Here is a 22,105-nt window from a genome sequence, read left to right as displayed (position 1 = left end):
TCAAAAACTAGCCCTCCAGGTCACCTAATTTAATGACAGCACTGTGTGTGTGTGTGTGTGTGTGTGTGTGTGTGTGTGTGTGTGTGTTATTTTAAAGATTGCATTTACTTCACCCACCTGACAGCTAATCAGAATGAACTGAAAAATTCATTTTGTCAAGCTGTGAAATCTGTTCATTCAGATACTTTATATAAAGTGAGGGAATATATTTAGGATATTGTCAGGGTTATTTAAAGAATATGAACTCTCTGAGTTATCCTGGCAAAATCATATAAACCAAAAAAAAAAAAAAAAAAAATTTGTGAATTAAGCTTTTAATTGTTACTATTAGCATTAGTAGGGGCATGAAATTCAGAATTACAGTAATACACATAGTATGCCTTCAATACTAATTTTATTTCTATGAGTGAAGAGATTTTGGCATTTACATTTTTTCTTATTAGCTTTAACCCTTTCGGCAATACGTCTGCTATGTGTGGGTTCCCTGTAGGAATTTTCAATAGAAGCAGGTGTTCTGTGGAGAGAGTTTTTTTTTTTTTACTCTTAGAATTTTGTAAATTTGTAAAAATTATTTGTAAATTTGTAAAAATTATTGTATAATTGCTTTAAAATATTAACATGTTTTTATTTTAATGTTTTGGGTAAAATCTGAATTTAAAAATACTCTCATAAAAATTAGTAAATAAAATCTATTTACTTTTTTTGAAACAGTAATATATTCTATATTTATGTATTACTTGACTCAGTTTTATAAAATCATGGATCTGAATTCCAAAGAAATTCTTCAGTTTTGTCTTTTATAGACCCATATCAGACAATTGAGGTCAAATGATGTGATCCAAACAACTGATCAACAGATGCAGTGTTCTCCAATTTTTGAATGCAATGTGGCATTAAGGGCTATTATTTGTTATTTTTTTTTTTTTTTGGTTTTTAGGAGCATTAGCAACTAAGGCCATATTGCTCCAGGATATGCGGTGGTCATTCCCTGACCTTTCCGCATCCTCCGTATTTGGTGGTGACGGGCTCGAACCCCGGTCTAATCAAGAAGAGTGTGCTATGCACTGCTGCTCCTGCCCACCTGGCTACGGAGGTGCCACAGCATTAAGGGCAAGTTACTACTATGGATAAAGGGATGGTTGAGTGGGAGCAGACAGAGAGTGGTTATCAATGGACACTGCTCTTCTTAGACTAATATTATTATCAGAGTTTCCCAGGGTTCAGTGATTCGTGAGCTGAAAACTGTGTTTTGTACATTTATTAATGATATCGATGAAGGCATATCGGCTTAATGTCTAAGTCTGCAGATGATAAGAAGGTTGGCAGGGTAGTTAATTATAGTAATCAGGGTACGTTACTGCAACAGGATCTAGAAAAATTAGGCAGATGGGCTGAGAAGTGTCAATTGATATTTAATATTGAAAAATGCAAGGTACTTCATATGGGGAGCAGTAATCCGAGATTAATGTACCAACTATGTGATACCACATTCAGCACAGTGCAGAATGAAAAAGACCTGGGGGAGGGGTAATTGTGCAATCATATATGAAATTCTCTGAGCAGTGCAGGCAGACTGCAGATACAACTCATGGGGCGTTGTCAATGATATATAGTAATTTTGACAGCAGGGATAAGGAGTTGATTATCCCTTTGTATAATGATTAGGCCACATCTTAAGTGCTGTATACAGGTCTGGAAGCCTCATTTACAAAGGATGTGGATCTGCTGGAATAGCTGCAAGAAGAGCAACAAAATTGGTGAGGGGAGAAAAAGGGCGCTGTTAGAAAAACAGGCTTCAGTTTTGCAAATTGCAACATCTGGAGACTATAGGCACCTGCAAGATCTGATTGCGGTGTTTAAGGCCTTGAATGGATTGAGTAAGCTCAATGCTGATGCAATCTTTCCTCTTGCTCAGACTACACACATGAAGGGGCATAAATTCAAGCTGAGGAAGGATAGTTGTAGATCAGATGTGCATAAATCTGCCTTCAGCCAGAGGGTGGTTGATTGTTGGAACAAATTCCCCTTTGGTCTTATAGGTGTGAGTAGTTTGTATAAATTCAAGTAAGAAAGAGATAAACTGTTAGAGGTGATGGACAGGTGAAATGGGAGGTACTGGCTTTTATTTTGGCTGATGCAAAAAAAAAAGCTTGCTTTCATGCATCATTTGCCACTACTAATACTACTACTACAAATAATAATAATAATAATAATAATTTTGAGAGAATTCTTATGTTAATAGACACATTGTTATAAGTGATCTTCAAAACATAGATCTACATGTGTACTCCCAAGAGCCTACAAATGAAATGTACACCTATGTACATGTTCTGCAAAGCCTACACATGAAAAATTTAGATGAGTATACATATTATTTAATGGATAAATGTCATGATAAATCTTATTTGAAGTGATTAAAATATTCTACATATCAGGGGACTATAAAACCAAAACTTCTGTATTCACTTTTCGAATGTATATGGTCTAAATTCTAATGCAGTAACATCCATTTCCATTTTACAATCCTCTAAAACTTGTCATCTTTTTCTAACTGAATTTCGACCTCAACTGCTTAAACTGCTCTAAGGCTAATAGTGTAATCTTAAAATGATCTACATGCACTGAATACATTCTTCCACTAAATTTTTTGGGAAATATATAAACAAGCTATGACAAATAGCTTTCGTAAAGTTTGTTAGACTGCAGGGTTGATTTCAGTGGAAGTGCTGTGTCCATGTGACGTTTACGAAACAATTAACACAGTCTGTTTATCTTATTTGGTATGTTTCAGATTTTATATCTGTTTAAAAATTTTACATTCCCGTGGCAAAACACAAACATGCGCATTTATTTTTGAGATGGGGTGTCAATGTTATTTAATAATAAAGGGATTAAACTACACAAGAATAATTATTTTTTATTTAATTTGAAATTCTTGCATTGCATTTTATAAAACATTTTTAAAGACAGTCTATAAGACAATACTTTGATAGTCATCAAAATCACATATTAGATTGTGGTGCTTGGTTTCAAGATTTCTGCAGCAGTGCAAATAGCAATCATTAAATCAGATACATAATTTTTCAGTAGTTGGATCTTTTGTTTTTTATATTGTTTTGGAGATAATTTTATGTCCCATAACAGATATTTAATAACTGGAATTCTAGAAAAGAAAAAACAGAATTTAATGAAAAATAAAAATATTGTGACAGATTTAAATAAATTTATAAAATTTATGCATACTACTGCACTAACTTTTGATAAGTTTTTTTAACCTGTTAAATTTTCTTAAAACTTGTGGACTAACTGCAGCTGCTTTAGTCTTTTTTTTTTTTTTTTGCTTAGTCCTCCAACCTTAATTTTTTGTTATGCTGTCAATAAGATAGTTAACTCCCAATTTTGATGGAAAAGAAATAAAATTTCTCCTCAAAGTATGCTAAAAAAAGGAACCTATGTTATTGTGAAATGCAAATGTGACTTTTAATTTAGAAGTGATTTCTATTTTTAAATTGTAGCTGACATTAATTTTCTTTGTCAGTAGTAAAATACAAATGCCTTAATAAAGCATATATCTTATTGTTAAAAAAAGCATGATTTAGATGACTGTGTATTTTCTTTTATATGAAATTGTACATCGTTATAAAGCTACTCACGTGTTTACCCAACTTAACATAAACTTCATTAGTTTGCCCCGTGCTGAATAATGATACAGCCAAGTTTCGTATCCGCACCACTGCTTTTTGCTAATGCTGATGTCTGAGAGCATGCTCGACAACAAGATTCAGAGAGAAGCATAAAATAGATAGAAAAACAGAGTATGGATTAAAGTTTAAAGTATTGATTTAGCTTTTCCAGTAAAAGTTATTGAAGATTATCTTAATGATAATATTTGTTCTTGCTCTAAAATAACAAGACTTGCTTCTCAAATTATGCAGTCCAATGATAAATGTTATGAATTTTTTGAATTTCTCTGTTTGAGAGTCATTTAATTACAGCTATTGTAATGTTTAAATAATGTTAAGTATTAAATACAAGGGCAACCACAGAGTTTGTTTGGCTTCACTTAAAGGAACACTTCACAGATATTCATAATTTTGGGATTATTTAATTTTGTCATGGAGCATTTTTTTTTAAAATTTCATATCTAAGACAGTACAAGGTAAGAGTTTACAATAATGAGCCATCTTAAAGCAGTGCATTTCATACAACATTAAAAAAAATTAAAGAAACAGTTAATTGTGCATGTGGCCAACCTAAAGAACTTGGAACTCTATTTGAATTTTGATGCCATCCAAAGCTAAAGAGTTAGGAGGAAAAAACTAAACTTTTAAAGAGCATTTTCTTTAAAAGAGAGCTTTTAATTTTAATGTGTGAGAAGCCTTTTATATTTCCTGTCACAAAGGAGCAAAAACAATTTAAATAATTTATACCAACGTACTTTCTAAGGTTCACTGAAGTTAGACCGACTGCTGTTTACTTAAACACGTTATGGAAGGTTAGCCTTAAGATGGTGGCCACCTTAGTCTCAAAAGAGGCAAATTGTAGGAAACGTGTTAAGTTGAAATCTTTGTAAATTTTCATAACTCTTCTTTTGAATAATATAGTTTTTGTTCTTTCCAAAAAAAAAATGCAAATGACTTGTGTTCATCAAATTTTACTTTGCAACAGTGCTCACTTAAATTAAAAATTGAATCTTCACATTTCAGACCTGTGTAGTTTTAAGAATCTGTTTCGGTCAGCAGAACAGTTAAGACATAAATTGATAAATACTTGAATTATAATGTAATTTGAGGGTGCAGTCATTTTGGGTGAAACTGAATTACTGTATTTTGATATTTCATTTCAACTATTCCTTGCAAACGGTTGTTGCTCTCTTCGATATGCCTTGCGATTTTGCTTTGTTTCAGGAGGAGAGATCCAGCAATCCATAACAATTTTAATTATGTGGACCCAATTGTAATAATTCAGATTTAGTATGACACACACAGTTCACACAGCCGGTCTACAATGCTTCTATCTTTTGCTATTACTTTTACTATAAAGTTTCTGCTACTCCTCCACATTTGAATTTGATAATATTGTATTATATTTTACATAATGTTATTATATATTACAAAGACACACACAAACATGTACGCAGTACACACACAAGGTTTGATCAAAACGTTTGGTGAATGATTTTTATAATTCTTAAAACCATGCAAATTTTGGCTATTCCGAAAATTAAAACAGATGTGAAAGAAAAAAGATTTGAGATGATTCAAGAAATCCATTCAAATACCATGGGCAATCTAAAAGCATTCACAAAACAGACTTCCAAAAATGTTTTGATTAGTGGCAGGCATGTTGGAACAAGATCAAAAATTCTGACAGACTTTTGCATTCAAAAATAAAGATTCTTAGAATACATATTAGAATTAAATATACAGGATTATTCATACATAGCACAACCCATTAGTCAATGGCTTGTACTGAGGTAATTGTGGTAGGTAACTGAACACATGATGCCATTGGATATGGAGAATTATTTTCAGACAATTGGCAGCTTCTTTGTGAAAAGTGTTATTTGAGAAGGGGGTATAAGATTTATTAGTGCAGTATGCAGCATGAGTATTTCCCAAGAAGAAGATATGTTCATTCTGGAATACTTATTTTACATCCAATTTTTTTTTTTTAATGAGAAGAGGTATTCAGTAATATATATATATATATATATATATATATATATATATATATATATATATATATCCAAGCATGCTATACAAAAAAATGCAAGATGGACACCTACAGCACACCGCAAGATTTTTAATTAAAGTTTGCATTTGTCTTTAAGAAGATTTTGTTGCAATGCAAAGTAGGTTGCATTTTAATTGGATAACCCTGTATACATACTTATAAAAGCACATTTACAAAATGCTAATTAAAACATCCAAATATGTCTTAAAATTTATAGCTGAAATTGAAAAAGTTTGCCATGTTATATTTGGAACTATACAGAAAGTAAAAACAATATACAGTAAAATCCCATTACAAGAAATACCATTTCAACAAAAATTTCACTATAACTGTTTGTTTGTTAGTTATTTGGTTTTTTGGAGCATTAGCAACTAAGGCCATATTGCTCCGGGATATGCGGTGGTCATTCCCTGACCTTTCCACATCCTCCGTATTTGGTGGTGACGGGCTCGAACCCCGGTCTAATCAAGGAGCGTGTGCTACGCACTGCTGCTCCTTCCCACCTGGCTACGGAGGCGCCCATTTCACTATAACAAAAATATTTCTAGACCCAGCCAAATTTTCTCTTATTATTGCTTTATAAGTTGCCTTTGAAAAAAAAAAAACATTCTTGACAAATTCAGTATAATGCATTATTTTTAGCATCCTCTTATTGCCTAAAAACTAGTTTACAACAAAATAAAGTTTACTGTAAAATTTCACTATGTGGTCATGGAAGCATTCATGTGAAGAAAAGCACCTCCGTACCAGGTGGGAAGGAGCAGTAGTGCATATCACATGCTTCTTGATTAGACCGGGGTTCGAGCCCATCACGACCAAATACGGAAGATGCGGAAAGGTCTGGGAATGACCACCGCATATCCTGGAGCAATATGGCCTTAGTTGCTAATGCTCCTAAAAACCAAAAACAACAAACAACAACATGTGAAGAAAAAAAAATTAAGTTTAAAAACAGGTGGCAAAAGAATTCATTATCAGACCATTACTAATGTTTTTCCACCTTTCTGAACAATTATACTTTTTTTTTTTTTTTTTACTCTTAAAAAGCATCTCTTATTTATAAGACATGCCTCACAATCAGAAGTATGGTACAGTAGATATAACATTAAGTTATTTTTCACATATTAATATGTCAATTTTGTTTTTAATGATTAACTTTTTCTCCTACATTAATCATTAAAAACAAAATTGACTAATATGTGAAAAATAACTTAATGTTATATCTACTGTACCATACTTCTGATTGTGAGGCATGTCTTATAAAAGGTACTTTCAAAATGACATTATCTGAACAAAATATTTTTGCTTTTATAGTATATATAATTGTCATATTATTTATTTATTAGCGATTTTATTCATTATTTAAGGAAAGAAAACCAGGAATTGCTACTCATATATATTAGAAAAGTGCAGCAGAATTTATTTGAACAAATAATGGTTCTTTTGAAATAATTTTCAGTGATATTCATTAGAACAAAATTTCAGTACAATAAAATTATTCATGCACCCCCCACCCCACGCCTAAGAAGTTCACTGTATCAGGATTTTACTGTATACTTCTGTTTTATTTGTAGAGTGACTTCTGCAAAAAATTTCCTGGGCAAAGATAAGCCAATTATATAGAAAAAATAAAGGAAATAAACTTAGAAATGGCACCTTATGAAAGAAAATCATGCATTTTTCTTATTTTATAAATTTTTTAAATGTTCCATTCCCATGGAACACTAAATTATAAATGTGCAAAAATTCTAGTATTTCAATGTACTTAGATTTACCATTCTTACCTGAGATAAACTGATTTGCCAGGGGCATAATTTTTTATAAAGACTCTGTCTGTCAGCATCATTTGATCATTTATCTTCCGAACATATAAGTCACTGCAGAGAGACAAAAAATTAAAACTTTTCATGCAATAATTTCACATAAAAAATAAATATAAACAAAAGGAAGTGCAAAACTAAATTAAAATGGAAATGTTTTAATTTCATCAAAATTCCAGAACTCTTAGTGAATTGTGCATATTGTTTTCTTCCCAGTATGGGAAGAAAACAATATAAAACAAAATATTTTATATCATTGATTGAAGCAGTTTTCTTGATTTGCATTGCAGTTAGTAGGTTTATACTTTAATGTGTCCTCTGTTTTATTGAAAATCAGAACTGGTCCCAGTGATGATCATGTGGTGATCCAATCTCAATAACAAGGCATTTAGCATTAGTAGTTGTTATTGTTGTTATTTTGGTTTTTAGGAGCATTAGCAACTAAGGCCATATTGCTCCGGGGATATGTGGTAGCCATTTCCTGCCTTTCCGCATCCTCCGTATTTGGTGGTCACAGGCTCGAACCCCGGTCTGATCAAGAAGCGTGTGCTATGCACTGCTGCTCCTGCCCACCTGGCTACAGAGGCGCCAGCATTAGTAGTGGCATACGATGCAAGAAAGCAAGCTTATACAGCATCAGCAAAAAAAAAACTTCCCATTTCACCCATCCATTCCTTCCAATAGTTTGTATAGTTCTTTCTTGAATTTATTTAAGCTATCAGCTTCCACAACAACAGATGGAAGTTTGTTCCACCAATCAGCCACTCACTGGCTAAAGGCAAATTTCCACACATCTGTTCTGCAACTGTCTTTCTGCAGTTTGAATATATGCTCCTCAAGTGTGTAATCTGAGCAAGAGGAAGAATCCCATCAGCATTGAGCTTGCTCAAACCATTCAAAACCTTAAACACCTCAATCAGATCACCACACAGGTGCTTAGTTCTCCAGATGCTACAATTGGCAGAAATGAAGCCTATCTTGGTAAGGGCATCCCTTTGTTCTCCTCACCAATCTCATTGCCCTTCTCTGTACTCATTCCAGCAGCTCTACATCCTTCCTAAAATGAGGCTTCCAGACCAGTATGCAGTATTCATGATGTGGCCTAACTATTGCCTTATACAAGAGGATAATCACCTCCTTATCCCTGCTAGCAAAATTCCTGTACATCATTGACAAAACCCCATGAGCTGTCCTGGCAGCCTGTCTGCACTGCTCAGAGATCTTCATACCTAACTGCATAATTAACCCCCATGTCTTTTTCATTTTCCACTACCGTAAGTGTAGTACCACACAGTTGGTACATTACCCTGGGTTACCCATATGCAGTACTTTGCATTTGTCAATGTTAAACTTGAATTGCCATTTCTCTGCCTAACTTTTCTAGATCCTGTTGCAGTAGCATACTGTCATTACTGTCTTAACGATTCTGCCAACCTTTGTATCATCTGCAAACTTGGCCATTAAGACTGATATGCTTTCTTTAATATCACTGATAAATACAGAAAACAACAATGGGTTCAATACTGAACCCTGGGGGACTCCTCTAATAACATTAGTGCATGAAGAACAATGTTCATTGATTACCACTCTCTGTCTTCTCCTACTCAACCATCCCTTTATTCATAGCAACAACTTGCACTTAATGCCACACTGCTCCAATTTGTACAGCAGTTTTTTATAAAGTGTGCAATGATATCAGAAGCCTTTCTGAACTCCAAGTATATGATATCAGAATTATTTTTTTGCATCCAGTTCCTTTGTTACAGCATCATAATATCCAATCAGATTGGTCAGACAAGGTTGCCCCTTAACAAATCCATTCTGCAACTGCAGTATAATTGCATTCTTGTCTAGATGGTCCTGCATTAGTTCTTTAACCAGTGACTCCATTATTTTCCCTGGAACAGAAGTTAAGGTAACAGGTCTGTAATTACTTGTGTCACCCTTTGATCCCCCCCCCCCCTTTGTGAATGGGGATATATTTGCACATCTCCAGTCCCTGGGAACCCTCCCCTGAATCCAAGGATGCTCTCGTGATTATAGCTAAGGGTTTGCTTGCTTACTTTGTTGTCTCCATAATGTAATTGTATAGATCCCATCCACCTCATATGCCTTTCTTATGTTTAATTTCAACAATTTCTCTTTCCTTTTTTAGTTATTACAGAATCATTTAGCTCCCTGTTAGAGTTTGATAAACTTCTGGCCTCCACTTCCCTAAAAAATTCCTCATGTGAACATAATTGCAAAATACTCATCTGATTTGTTAGCAACCTGAGCAGGTCATCAAGGGTTGAACCATCAATATCATGTGGACCAATTTGATTCATCCCCTTCCTTCTAGTGTTTACATAAATAAAGAGGTCTGTGCTGTTTTTCTTTGCATCCTTTTCCAAAGATTTCTCATAATTTGCCTTTGATTGCCTAACCTCCTTTGTGACTGATTACAGACTAGTTTATGCCTACCGTAAGTTTCTGTGTCGCCTGATAATTTATATGCATCCCATGAATTTTTCTTCTCTGCCACGAGTCTCATTAGTTCATCTGACATCCATTTAAGCCTAACCTTGAACAGTATTTCTTAGTTGGTATGAAAAGCCTAGTAGCTTCCAAGGTTAATTGAGTTCCTTGATTGCTTCCCATTTAGGATTGGCTGATGGTAACATCATCAGTTGGTGCTACTGTATAGAACTTATCCCCTGTTGCTTAAAGGCTCTTTTAACCCTTCTCTTTACCCTTTCCCTTGATGGTATTTACATCTTTAAGTAAATGCCACATCAGTACATTGTGACCACTTATTGTTCTTTTATCTGCAGTTTCCTAATGCATGATTAATTACTGCCAATAATCAGATCAAAAGTATTACTCTCCCTTGTTGCTTCTCTAACATACTACTGTAGAAAACATTAATCTAATAAATCCACAAAGGTCTTGCTAGTGTGTGTATGTGTGACTAACCCACAAGTTCCAGTAAATATCTGGAAACTTAAAATCTCCCATTATAAGACATTTACATATTGGATCAACAGAATTGCCTATTTACATTAATTCTTATTGCTTAAAGGCTCTTTTAATTTTCTGTTCATGTAGCACACATACATAACACAAGAAAAAAATAATGCTGATGTTATGCAGATTTGGCCTAAAACTCATATATCTTACTGATTATATATGGATTCAGATCTCCAGGTATACTATGAAATCAGATCTTTTTCTGATGGCTTTTCTGTCATTCACATTTTGATATGAGAGATACGAAGTTCAAAGTTAATGGATGTGTCCAATGTAATTTTTTGCATAACCCTACAGATACTTTCTGTAAGGTCTTGAGTGTTGTATGAGACGCCGACAGAATCACACTGTCTTTGGACACAAAGACAGTGTGATTTCATGGAAAAAAATCTAGGAGAAGTGAGATCTAGGGATTTTAATGGCTATTTAAATGGTGGTTGCTCCTACTCCTCCATTATCCAGGTGAACTTTATCCAACCAACTTTATATCTTATAGGTAGGCAAAGTGAGGCAATGCTAGTGGAATTTCATCTAAATGTGGTACTGATACATCATGCAATAGCTAAAGGTACTGTTTGCTTTTCATTCCTTCCAGTAATACTAGTTCCCCATACTGGTCTCATACATTACCCTCATGGGTAGCACAGTTGGTAAAATCACTGTCCTCCCCACACGAGTGGTAAAGATCTGAGTTTGAATCCTCTCAATGGGTGAGGAATTTTTGAGCCTTTTTCACAAAGTGGCTGAATAAATATCAGTCCCAGGAAAGGTTAGTATGTTTTCTTCCCAGAAACTTGGGGTTTTCATCCAGCAAACAGCATATCATCCACAGAACATGCAGTTTACAGATATAATATATACAGCATAATGTAGTCTGTTGCTGATGCACTTAAAACTCTACAACAATGATGACTCATACATTATATGGGTAACCACAATTTTTTTGGAGAACTGGGACTGGTCTACGTAGTTTACAAATACAGGAAGAAAAAACTAAGTTGATATGAGAGCCCAAATGAACACTCATGATGACTTATGAATTTCAAAATTTCACATCTACACTGGCAAGTTTAATGAAACAAATGAATGTTGGACAAGCTTTCCCTTCCTTCCTGTTTAATTCATAGCTGACATAAAGATAAAGCTTATGTTACAGAGTTATGCAGATAATTCATTGTTTACTAATTGGGTTAATATAATTAATGCAATCCATATTCAAGCAAAGCCAGTCCAGAAAGCATGGGAAGAGGAAGAGTGATATCATATTATTTTTATGACTTATAGATTAAAATTTGCAAAAAAAAAATATATATTATCTATAACTGTTGTTTTTGGCTAAGGAGACTCTAATCATAAAAGTCTACCAGGGCTGCTATAATTCTAGATATGTTACTTAATACAACAATGCCTTTGCTTTTATATGTACATAAAAAAACTGTGCATTGCAAGATTTGGATCAATGCATGATGGTTTCCACCTTAAATAAATTTAAGCAATAACCTTCAATCACTAGATTATAATAAAAAAAAGTACTATAAAAATTAATATACTTCATCTTAATTTATACAAATACATACTCATCTGTCGCCATTTGTTCGATACTTTCAAACCAGGAAATAGTAGCACGTTCAAATTTCAAAACAGCCCTCCTCATGGGAACTGAAAATCAAAGAAAAAGTCATTAAAACTTTGTAGTATAATTTTAAGAAAGACATAATCCAGTTGTTTATATGTACATAAATAATTCATTAAGAGAATTGATTTCCATAGCATTTCTCGACCTTTGTAATAACATGACCTATCTACACTACAAGTAATTTATCATAGCCCACTTGTAAATCATATATCCATAATCAGATACCATTAAAAATTACCTATACATTAATCATTTTCAGGGACCACCAATCATTTCCACCAACTGAGTCTCACCCATTGTGCAGTGTATGAACATTTAAAGCAGGTGATTTGGGGAATCTGAATGTGATTTTACTCTGCAGTTACATTAAATTATCTAACACAGGGGTTCTTAACTGGTGGGGTGTGCTTTCCCAGGGGAGATGTGAGGTGCCTCTCAAAAAATTTATCACAATTTCTTTCTCATTGGATAAAATTCTGAAGTTTAGAATTCTTTATAATTAACATAATAAATTAAAATTATTAACATTAATTGCTTATTAATTAAATATACCTACAGGCACTTTCCGAGTTACGTCCATCTGAGTTATGTCTTTCCGTGTTACCCTGCTGAAAAATATAAAATTTGAAAATTCCCAAGCATCTCTGCAGTATGAACACAGATGGCATCTTTTAAGGGTTCTATCCTATGCATTTTACATAGTATACAATCAATTTTTGGGTATTTTCATGTAAAGATCACTAGTTGTGGGTATTTTGCCCTTCTAAATGGCAAAATACCCACAACTAGTGATAGTACATAACTAAAACGAATGCCTCTCATACACTCATTACTGCATAGTCTTCACACACATCCCATGTCTCGGTTATTCCTAGTTAAGGTAAAGCATATGCTTCGCACCATGCTGTCATGTACTTTGCCTCCGAGCATTAGTTTAGTTAGCAGTTTGTCTTCACTCTGGGTAGTTGATTTTGTTTAACTCTAATGCAACTGATAATTTAGTTTAAATTACAGTTTTGTGACCCCTCAAAAAGACTAGAAAATGTCAAAGAAAAGGAAATACAGTGAGGATTATGTGGAATTTGGGTTCATGTGCTATCTTGACTGCGATGGAACTGAAAAACTTGAATGCTTTTTTACACAAATTTAAGTAACTTAAGCAGTGATTTTAGCCTTGCTGTGATCATCTATGTCATTTTCTCATTCAAAATAGCATTATCTTAAGTTTTATCACTGGAATTAGGATGCCAATTTTCTTTAAACCTTGGTATTCCTTTACCCCCCCCCCCAAAAGTTAGGTTGTTGTTGTTGTAGGGTTTTAGGTGCACAGCAACTGAGGCCATACTGCAGCATATATAACATGTCTGTAAATTGTGAGTGTTCTGTAGTTGATTTGCTGTTTTCTGAAATGAAAAACCAAAGTTAGCATTAGCAAAAAAAAAAACCTTCCCATGTTTCCAGTAGAAAAAAACAGGATACCCTAGCCTGAGGCCAACTCAGACAAGTTGTGGAAAAAGATCCTTAAAAATTCTCATGTTATTGATAGGATTTTAACTTAAGGTCTTTTCTACCTGGTGTGGGGAGGACAGTGATTATACCAAATGTGCTAACCACAAGGACCCAAAAGTCAGGCTCCAACTCTTTATCAGCCATATTATCAATACACACCACCACTACTTATACATCATCTTCTTATATCATAAATACCTGGTTTCTTTATGCCTCTTTACATTTTTGTCCAGGTGTTCCAATAGGAAATGAAGTAGAAGTACACAAAAAAGTTTAGGGGGAGTAAAATACACTATTAACACTGCACCAGTTTGATACAATCGCACTGCATAAATTGAAAATTGAGAAAACAGTGAAAATTATGAAATAAAAATTATATACAGGCAACCCCCATATAACACAGTACTTCTACAACATGGTTTCGTTCTAACACGATTGATAAATTGCGGCAATCCTTGCACAACACAGTACTTATATAACGCAATTTTGCTCTAACATGGTTAGAGAATTGCAGCAAATCTCGCATTACACAGAGCTTTTGTGCAGAGAAAATCCTGTATTATGTTAGATGTAATTTTTCATCATTTCCATTCTTTTTTTGTGAATCCTCACTGTTGACTTGCTAGTCTTTATGTAAAAAAAAAAAAAATATCGGAAAATCCCTGCGTTAGGGATTTTCCGATAATTCTGTGCCTATTTGAGACTTGTGTTTATTTAAGACCATAAAAAATTGTGATTTCAAAGCATGCAGTTTGTGACTTTTAAGGTTTTTGTAAGGTTATTTTGGTTTCTGTTTGATCATTTACAAATTTTTCTGGGTATGTATTACTAAACTTTGTTCTTAAGAACCATATTGGAATAATTTCTTTGTTGTGAATTAAATTTCAGCCCTAAATTATGCCTAAGGAACTTAGGCATAATTTGGGTAACTGTCAATTTATTTAGAGGACGGTTTCTAAATTGTTTTGTGCAGCTGTGGAAAACTATTTAATACGGAAAAATCTAAATTTCAAAGTTTTATTACTATTGAATAATGCACCAGACCATCCAAAATGTTGAAGTAATGTTCCTACCACCTAATACAACTTTTTTAATTCAGCCATTAGATCAAGGCATTATATCTACCTTTAAAACTCATTACATCAGAAAATTGTTACAATGGATTTTGGAAAAAATTGATTCCGAATCTACTAAAGCAATGGAGGCATGGAAACATTTTTCAATTGTGGACTGTATCGGAATCACAGCTTCATCACTCAAAGAAGTAAAACCACTGACATTAAATGACTGTTGGAAAAATGTATGGCCAGAGTCAGTTCATTCAGGAAATATGGTTGAACTGACAGAAAATAGAATCGGTGCAATAGTAGAACTTGCTAAGTCGGTAGGAGGAGAAGGTTTTGATGATATGATTACTGAAGACGTTCAAGAATTACTAGTAGAAAAAGAGGCTAGTGAAGCGGATTTGATGGAAATGGCATCGGAGCTAAACCAAATCAATTCAGAGGATGATAGCACAGATGAAAATTCTGAAGTTCCAAATTTTACACTAAAGAGCATATGAGAAGGCATAAACTTAGACGAGAAATTTGAATCTTATTTTTGAATGCAGATCCTTTGACTGAAAGGAACACAAAGTTCAAAAGGGAGCTTCAAAAATGCTTAGCTTCATACCGTGCAATTTAAAAAAATCTATCAAGCAAAAGCAAACAATCCCAGAATAGATTTTTTGAAAAGAGCAGAAGATACACAAAATCTAGATGCTGCAGAAGAAAGTTCAAAAGGTGAAGATATTCTGCAACAGAAAAAACGTTCTTGTTTGATTGTGCTTAGCAGTGATGAAGAGGAAGAAAATTAAATGAACATACATTATCTGACATATATGTATCACAGTTTGCAAGATGGTTGTTCGGTTATTATGATTTTTAATACAAAATTAAGTTTCCACTAATTATAAAAATTATGTATGTTTGTTAGCTTTTGGAACGAGTAACCTCTCTTTTTTTAGCGGTTCTTAGTCCCATAACACGGTTTCGCACTACACAAGATTTTATAGGAACCTAACTACCGTGTTATAAGAGGGTTGCCTGTATATATAAAAATTAAATATTACTATAAAATTGGGACATAACCATTGTAGATATTTATGGTGCCATAAATATTAAAAACCATTATATTTAATTTAAATTACCATTTAAATATGGTAATCCAAATGAAAAAAAAAACTGTCTGCCATAAAAGCTAAAGACATAACACACTGTAAAAATGTTTTGTAAACTGAATTTTAAAGAAAAATTGAAGTTAAAAACCAGTATTGAGTTAAAATAATAATTTTTATATGATAATATTGATATTGACAAAATAATTGCTACAATAAAATAGTTTTCTTGAATCATTCTGAATCCAATTATACTTCCTTTTTTAAAGCATTTATCTTCTAAAAGATAACTATTACATATTCATGAAAATAATCAAATAATGCCTAATGAATCTTTAGAATAATTTTTAATTATCCCAGAATCTTTTAACCTTTTCATCAATCTATGGTAATTGTCTCATATAACTTTTATTAAAAATAAATCTTATTTTCAAATAGATCCATCATTAAGTGTTTAACTCATTTCTACCACTAATTTTCACAAATATCTCTAAATAATCATTGCCGCCTCCCTTTCTATTCAAAAGTTATATTTCCCTTTTATCTTCTACAAGGTATCTAGGTGAAATGGGAAGGTTATTTAATATTATTATTTTTTTGGCTGATGCTGTATAAGCTTGCTTTCTTGATCAATGCCTCTGCTAACACTAATGCTATTACATGTTCATGAAACACCACATTACACTCTCATATTTCAGTATCTTCTCTGTTTTACTTTGAGGATATGTTTTTTTAGTATTCAGCTGCCCATTTTAGTAATTCATTAATGTGTCTGTGAGGTAGTTTTACCTTGCAGGTTTGTTGATATGCCCACCAAAAGTCATTGCACAAAAGATTAAGTTAATTAAAAGATATACATAAAAATAAAAAATAATTACATGGAGTTGTTTTTAAATATTACCAGGACAATTCAGGCCATGAGATACTGATGTGTTATTACTGTAAATTGTGTGCATGCGTGTCATTTAAGGATGCATCTGTCTGTTTATGGGATGAAAACCCATAAAGATGGGTTTTTTAACTCATCTTTATGGGTTTCTCGCAAACTCACAAAAAACATTTATCTCTGCCTGAGACAGACAAACTTACTCAACCATGCTTGAAAATGAACCCAGTACAATCACATCACTAGCAGGATTTGAACACTGAATTTTCTAAACAGGTTGCAAGTGCAATGCAGGCAAGTTTAATTCACAACTTTCAGTTAGCTAGAAGCAAATAGAGATTATACTATTTTTACTTGTTTGATTTGTTACTTTTAATTTATTAGCCTCAAAAAATGTTATTATTGGTATCCCAAAAGTTATACAGTTTGCAATATGCATTTTTGCATACGTTCAATTCGTATTTTTACAATTTGTACCCGAAAAACTCAAAAAAACAATGTTTCAAACAAACATGCAATATTAAAAATTTGGCAAATTTGGCAAACTAGGACATGACAAACAATCACATACCACAATATTCAATTAACCATCACATTCCATAATACTCAAGTAATAACAGTCACATACCATAATACTCATTGAATTGTTTCACTGAATATTATGGTATGTGATTGTTAATTAATTTTATATATTTGACAATCAAGTTACAGGATTGAAAACATAAACATGTCAAAGAATGTAGGATAATGATGTATCACACTGTGGCAACTGACCTATGCAACTTCTTCCCTCTGCAAGGTAACTGGCTGAAAGCAAGTCAATTACAAACACAGTCATATTACAGCTGCTGCATTGTTTAAGACATTATCATTATGGTAAGTGATGCAACAAAGAGCAAACATTATATTTTGTTTTAAATTAGGCTAAAAAAATTACCAAAATTGGTAAAACAAGGATACTGTAATGCTGCTCTGTCTCACATGCATGTTTTTCAACTAGTTTGTCATGAGGATCTGGACAATGAGTGCTGTGAAATGTCCAATGATATTTGGAACCCCCAAAACAGTTTAAAATTTGTACAGTAATTGTGTTTGATCATTAAATGACTAAATGATGGAAGAACTTCACTTAACAGAGAAACAGTTTTTGCAATTCTGACAGAAGACATGTGCAAATGGAAAATCTGTGATAGATTTGTTCTGCACTGTTTGCCTAATGAACAAAAGCTGCTCATAATCAAAGCACAAACAAAAAAAAAAAAAAAACCTAACTGATTTTGATTACTTTCTTCAACTGGAAGAGAATTAATTGAAGGAATTTATTCCATTAGGTAAGACAGTGAATAAGGAGTACTTTGTACAAGTTTTGGACTGTGTTCGAGCTGGTTTCTGTTGCGCAACTTTGGCTGCATTTTGTGCTGATTACCACGAGGAAATTTTGGCAAAGTGTGGAACTATGGAGCTAAACCACTCCTCCTTATTCCCCTGATTTATTACCTGCAACTATTTTTTGTTTTCCAAAATGAAATTCACTGAAAGGACAACAGTTTTATAGCATAGAAGATAATAAGAGAAATGTGACAAAGGAATTAGTGGCCATCTGTTCAAATATACTTAAAAGAGCTCTATGAGCAATCTCACAAGTGTATAGGTGCTCAAAGCAATTACTTTGAAAAATATTAAAAGCTTTTTTAATTCTAATGTCTGTTTTTTTTTTTTTTTTAATTGACTGACTCCTAGAACTTAATTGTCAAACTTTGCAGACAATGTTCCTTACTGAATTCTATGAATAAAATTTAAATTTTTAAAGTGCTTTATATTTCATTCTTTACATACCCAATGACACATTGAATCTTGTGAGTTCTCTATCTATTCCATCCAGTTCTAGATATGTTACTTCCTTGCGTAATGTATCAGCCCAGTGCATGAGACTGTATGGTATGAATGGAGGTACGCTAAGCAAAACTGCCAGAATACCAGCCACCCAGCCACACGATAAATGGATTTTAAATTCTGGGTCAATGAATTTCTCCATCAAAGTAAAGGTGTCATATTTAGTATGAAAGGCAGGATAAAGAGAAACAGAATATTTATGCTGAAACAAAAAATGTAATTCTTAATTAAAAATAGTCAGGTAGATAAAATAATTTTTTTAAAAACGTTTTGCTTCATAATTAAATGGAAATTATTCCTTTCTAATATCATAATGACAATTTATTATTAATCATCAAGTAGGTATATCAAAAAAAAAGTCACATCATGAGGTGTGTTGGTATACAAAGTTCATCATTCAGTTTTTTGTGTTTTTGAAAAAAAGGGTAGAAAGAGCTTAAAATTATGTACTTTGCAATACCATCTGTAATTTAATATATATGAGATTATTATTTGAGATTATTATTTGGAGAAAAGAAGAGAATTCAACTTACCTATATTTCTGCTGTTTATTGATTATGAAAAAGCATATGACAATGTAAACCAGGAAAAACTTTGGTAGATTCTACATGAAGAAAAAATATTCCAACCCAACTCCGGAAAGCAATGCAAAGCCTATATATAAAAACTCAAAAGTCTGTATAAAATATTCTAATGGCCAACTATCAGACCCAATTAACACCAATAAAGGAGTCAAACAAGAATGTGGACTATCACCAAATTTATTTAATATCTACATCAATAAAATTATTAAAGAATGGAAACAAACAATTAACAACGGAATACAGTTGAACAAACAGGAATAAAATCCAAACTATATTATATGCTGATGATCAAGTTATAATTGCAAAATCCGAAGATGAACTACAGATAGCAGCTAATGAACTGAATAAATAGGCAAAAAGTATGAGATGAAAATCTCCATCTCAAAAACAAAATCAATGGGATTATGTGGAAAAAACATACAAAGAGTCAAAATTGTTATTGATGACAAAATAATAGAACAAATATCTGATTTCATCTATTTGGGAAATTTAATATCAAATGAAGGGAAAGACATTCACACTAAACTACAAAAATATAATAAAATGAACTGAATGATTAAATGCCACTTCGGAAAACAAATGACAACTGAAACAAAATTATAACTGCACAACATCACTTGAAAATCAGCCCTCTTTAACAGATGTAAGACTTGGGTCATAAATAAGAAAGATGCACACAAACTAGAATTAGGCTTTACAAGGCTAGACCACCAAAGAAATTTAGATATTCATGAGAAATTAAAAGTAGTTAACATAGTAAATGACATAAAACGGTATCAGAAAAAATGGATCAGCCAAATATAAAGAATGAACCCAGACCAGATCCCAAAATTAGCCTTTAACTACAAACCTACAGGCAAGAGAGAGAGACGTGGGTCGACCAAGACAATGATGGTGAGATCAAGACCACCTCCAAGAGCTACAATGCCGACCGGGCTAGCCGAGTGGGTAAAGTACCTGCCCGGCAACCCAAAGGTCGCGGGTTCGATTCCCGCCTCGGGCTTGGATCAAAGTACTGCAAAAACCTTGGGAGGTGCAATATGGCCACAGAAGCCGATGCGCCAACAACTACCAAATCAAAAAAAAAAAAAAAAAAAAAAAAAGAGCTACAATGGAACAGGTTTAAAAGACCTAAGCCAGACCAAGTTCATGATGATGATGATGATGAGATTATTATTATTATTAGCCATATGGTGCAAGGCAGCCTGAGGCTTCCTTGCAAGGAAGGAAGGAAGCCTGAGGCTTATGCTGCATCAGCCAAAAAAAAAATTCCCTCATTACCCTGAGAGAGAGAAGTAGAAGGGAGTCACCAAGAAAGAAAGAAAGAAAGAGAAGAATAATGATATCCAGCTCAGGTACTCACCAGATGTGAGATACAATTACAAAAAATTTGTTATTTTATAAATTGCAACAATGTAATAGCACACCAACAATGAAAACCATCACTCTTAGCTGAATCTCTTAATTTTTTGTACTTTTAAAAATTTTTTAAGTTCAAAAGGCTCCACTGGCTGCCAGTTACCAATAATTGGTATAAGTGATAATGAAGGAATACTAAAATTAATATGTGGTCATTGCTTTAAATTTTTCTTTTAAAGTTTTTTTTTTTTTCATGTTAGTGAACCCATAACAATGCCCAACTGATGGTTAAATAAAGCAACCAAACAGGCCAGATTACATGGACATAATCTTGGATTTTGACAAGTTCATATCTTACTTTGTGTTGTAGATCTACAATGTGCTCCTGGAACAACTATCCAGAAAGAATGAAGTGAAAAAACCGCTCAATTAGAGTGGTTCTTCACTTTATTCTTTCTGGGCATAAATTAGTCAGCATGAGGGGGCATAAATTCAAGTTGAATTTATGCCCCTTCATGGGTAGTCTCAGAAAGAGAAAGAATGCCATCAGTATTTAACGTAATCCATTCAAGGCCTTAAACACCTCAACCAGAACTCCCAACAAGTGCATAGTCTTCAGATGCTGCAATTTGCAGAACTGAAGCCTTGGTAAGAGTGCCCTTTTGTTCCCTTCACCAATCTGGTTCCCGGCAACCCAAAGGTCGCGGGTTCGATTCCCGCCTCGGGCTTGGATCAAAGTACTGCAAAAACCTTGGGAGGTGCAATATGGCCACAGAAGCCGATGCACCAACAACTACCAAATCAAAAAAAAAAAAAAAAAAAAAACCAATCTGGTTGCCTTTCTCTGCACTTGTTCCAGCAGATCTATATCCTTCCTAAAATGAGGCTTGCAGACCTGTATACAGTACTCAAGATGTAGCCTAACCATGGCTTTGTATAAAACGATAATTACCTCCTTATCTCTGCTAACAAAGTTTCTCTATATCACATTGACAAAACCCCATGCGCTGTCCTGGCACCCCTGTCTGCACTGCTCAGAGAAATTCATATCTGACTGCAAAATTACCCCAGGTCTTTTTCATTTTTCAGTATCCCGAGTGTCGTATCAGACAGCTGATAGGTTACTCTGGAATTAACACTACCCATAAGCAGTACCTTGCATTTGTCATAAACTTCAACTGCCATTTCTCATCCCATAGATCTTGTTGCAGTAGTATCTGTCATTAACCACCCTGCCAACCTTTATGATCTGCAAACTTAGACATTAAGCCTGATATAACTTCATCAATATCACTAATAAATATTGAAAACAATAATGGGCCCAGCACTGAACCCTGAGGGGCTCCACTAATAATATTAGTCCAGGAAGAGCAGTGCCCATTGATAACCACTTTCTGTCCTTTTACACTCAACCATCCCTTTGTCCATAGCAGTAACTTGCCCTTAATGCCACATTGCAACAGAATTTGTTGTTGGTAACATCATCATCCCACTGCATGCCTTTTTTATGTTTAA

The 22,105-nt window shown here is 33.6% G+C and overlaps 1 protein-coding gene across 1 annotated transcript in view; it reads right to left on the bottom strand.

Annotated features, from left to right (window-relative positions):
* Nucleotides 1-3,009: 3,009 nt before the first annotated feature.
* LOC150084940 (aminopeptidase NAALADL1-like) overlaps nucleotides 3,010-22,105 on the bottom strand; it is a 98,642-nt gene continuing 79,546 nt past the window's right edge. Inside the window, exons 15-18 of the mRNA XM_090376397.1 lie at nucleotides 18,591-18,849; nucleotides 12,143-12,224; nucleotides 7,521-7,613; nucleotides 3,010-3,163 (exon numbers count right to left, since the gene is read on the bottom strand). Coding sequence (XP_090232523.1) covers nucleotides 3,010-3,163; nucleotides 7,521-7,613; nucleotides 12,143-12,224; nucleotides 18,591-18,849 — 588 coding nt within the window. The remainder of the gene's footprint in view (nucleotides 3,164-7,520; nucleotides 7,614-12,142; nucleotides 12,225-18,590; nucleotides 18,850-22,105) is intronic.

Source organism: Mastigoproctus giganteus, chromosome 6 (genome assembly GCF_048544385.1).
Source record: "Mastigoproctus giganteus isolate SK-2022 chromosome 6, ASM4854438v1, whole genome shotgun sequence".
NCBI classification, from domain to species: Eukaryota; Metazoa; Arthropoda; class Arachnida; order Uropygi; family Thelyphonidae; genus Mastigoproctus; species Mastigoproctus giganteus.
This window is presented reverse-complemented; position numbering and strand designations above follow the sequence as displayed.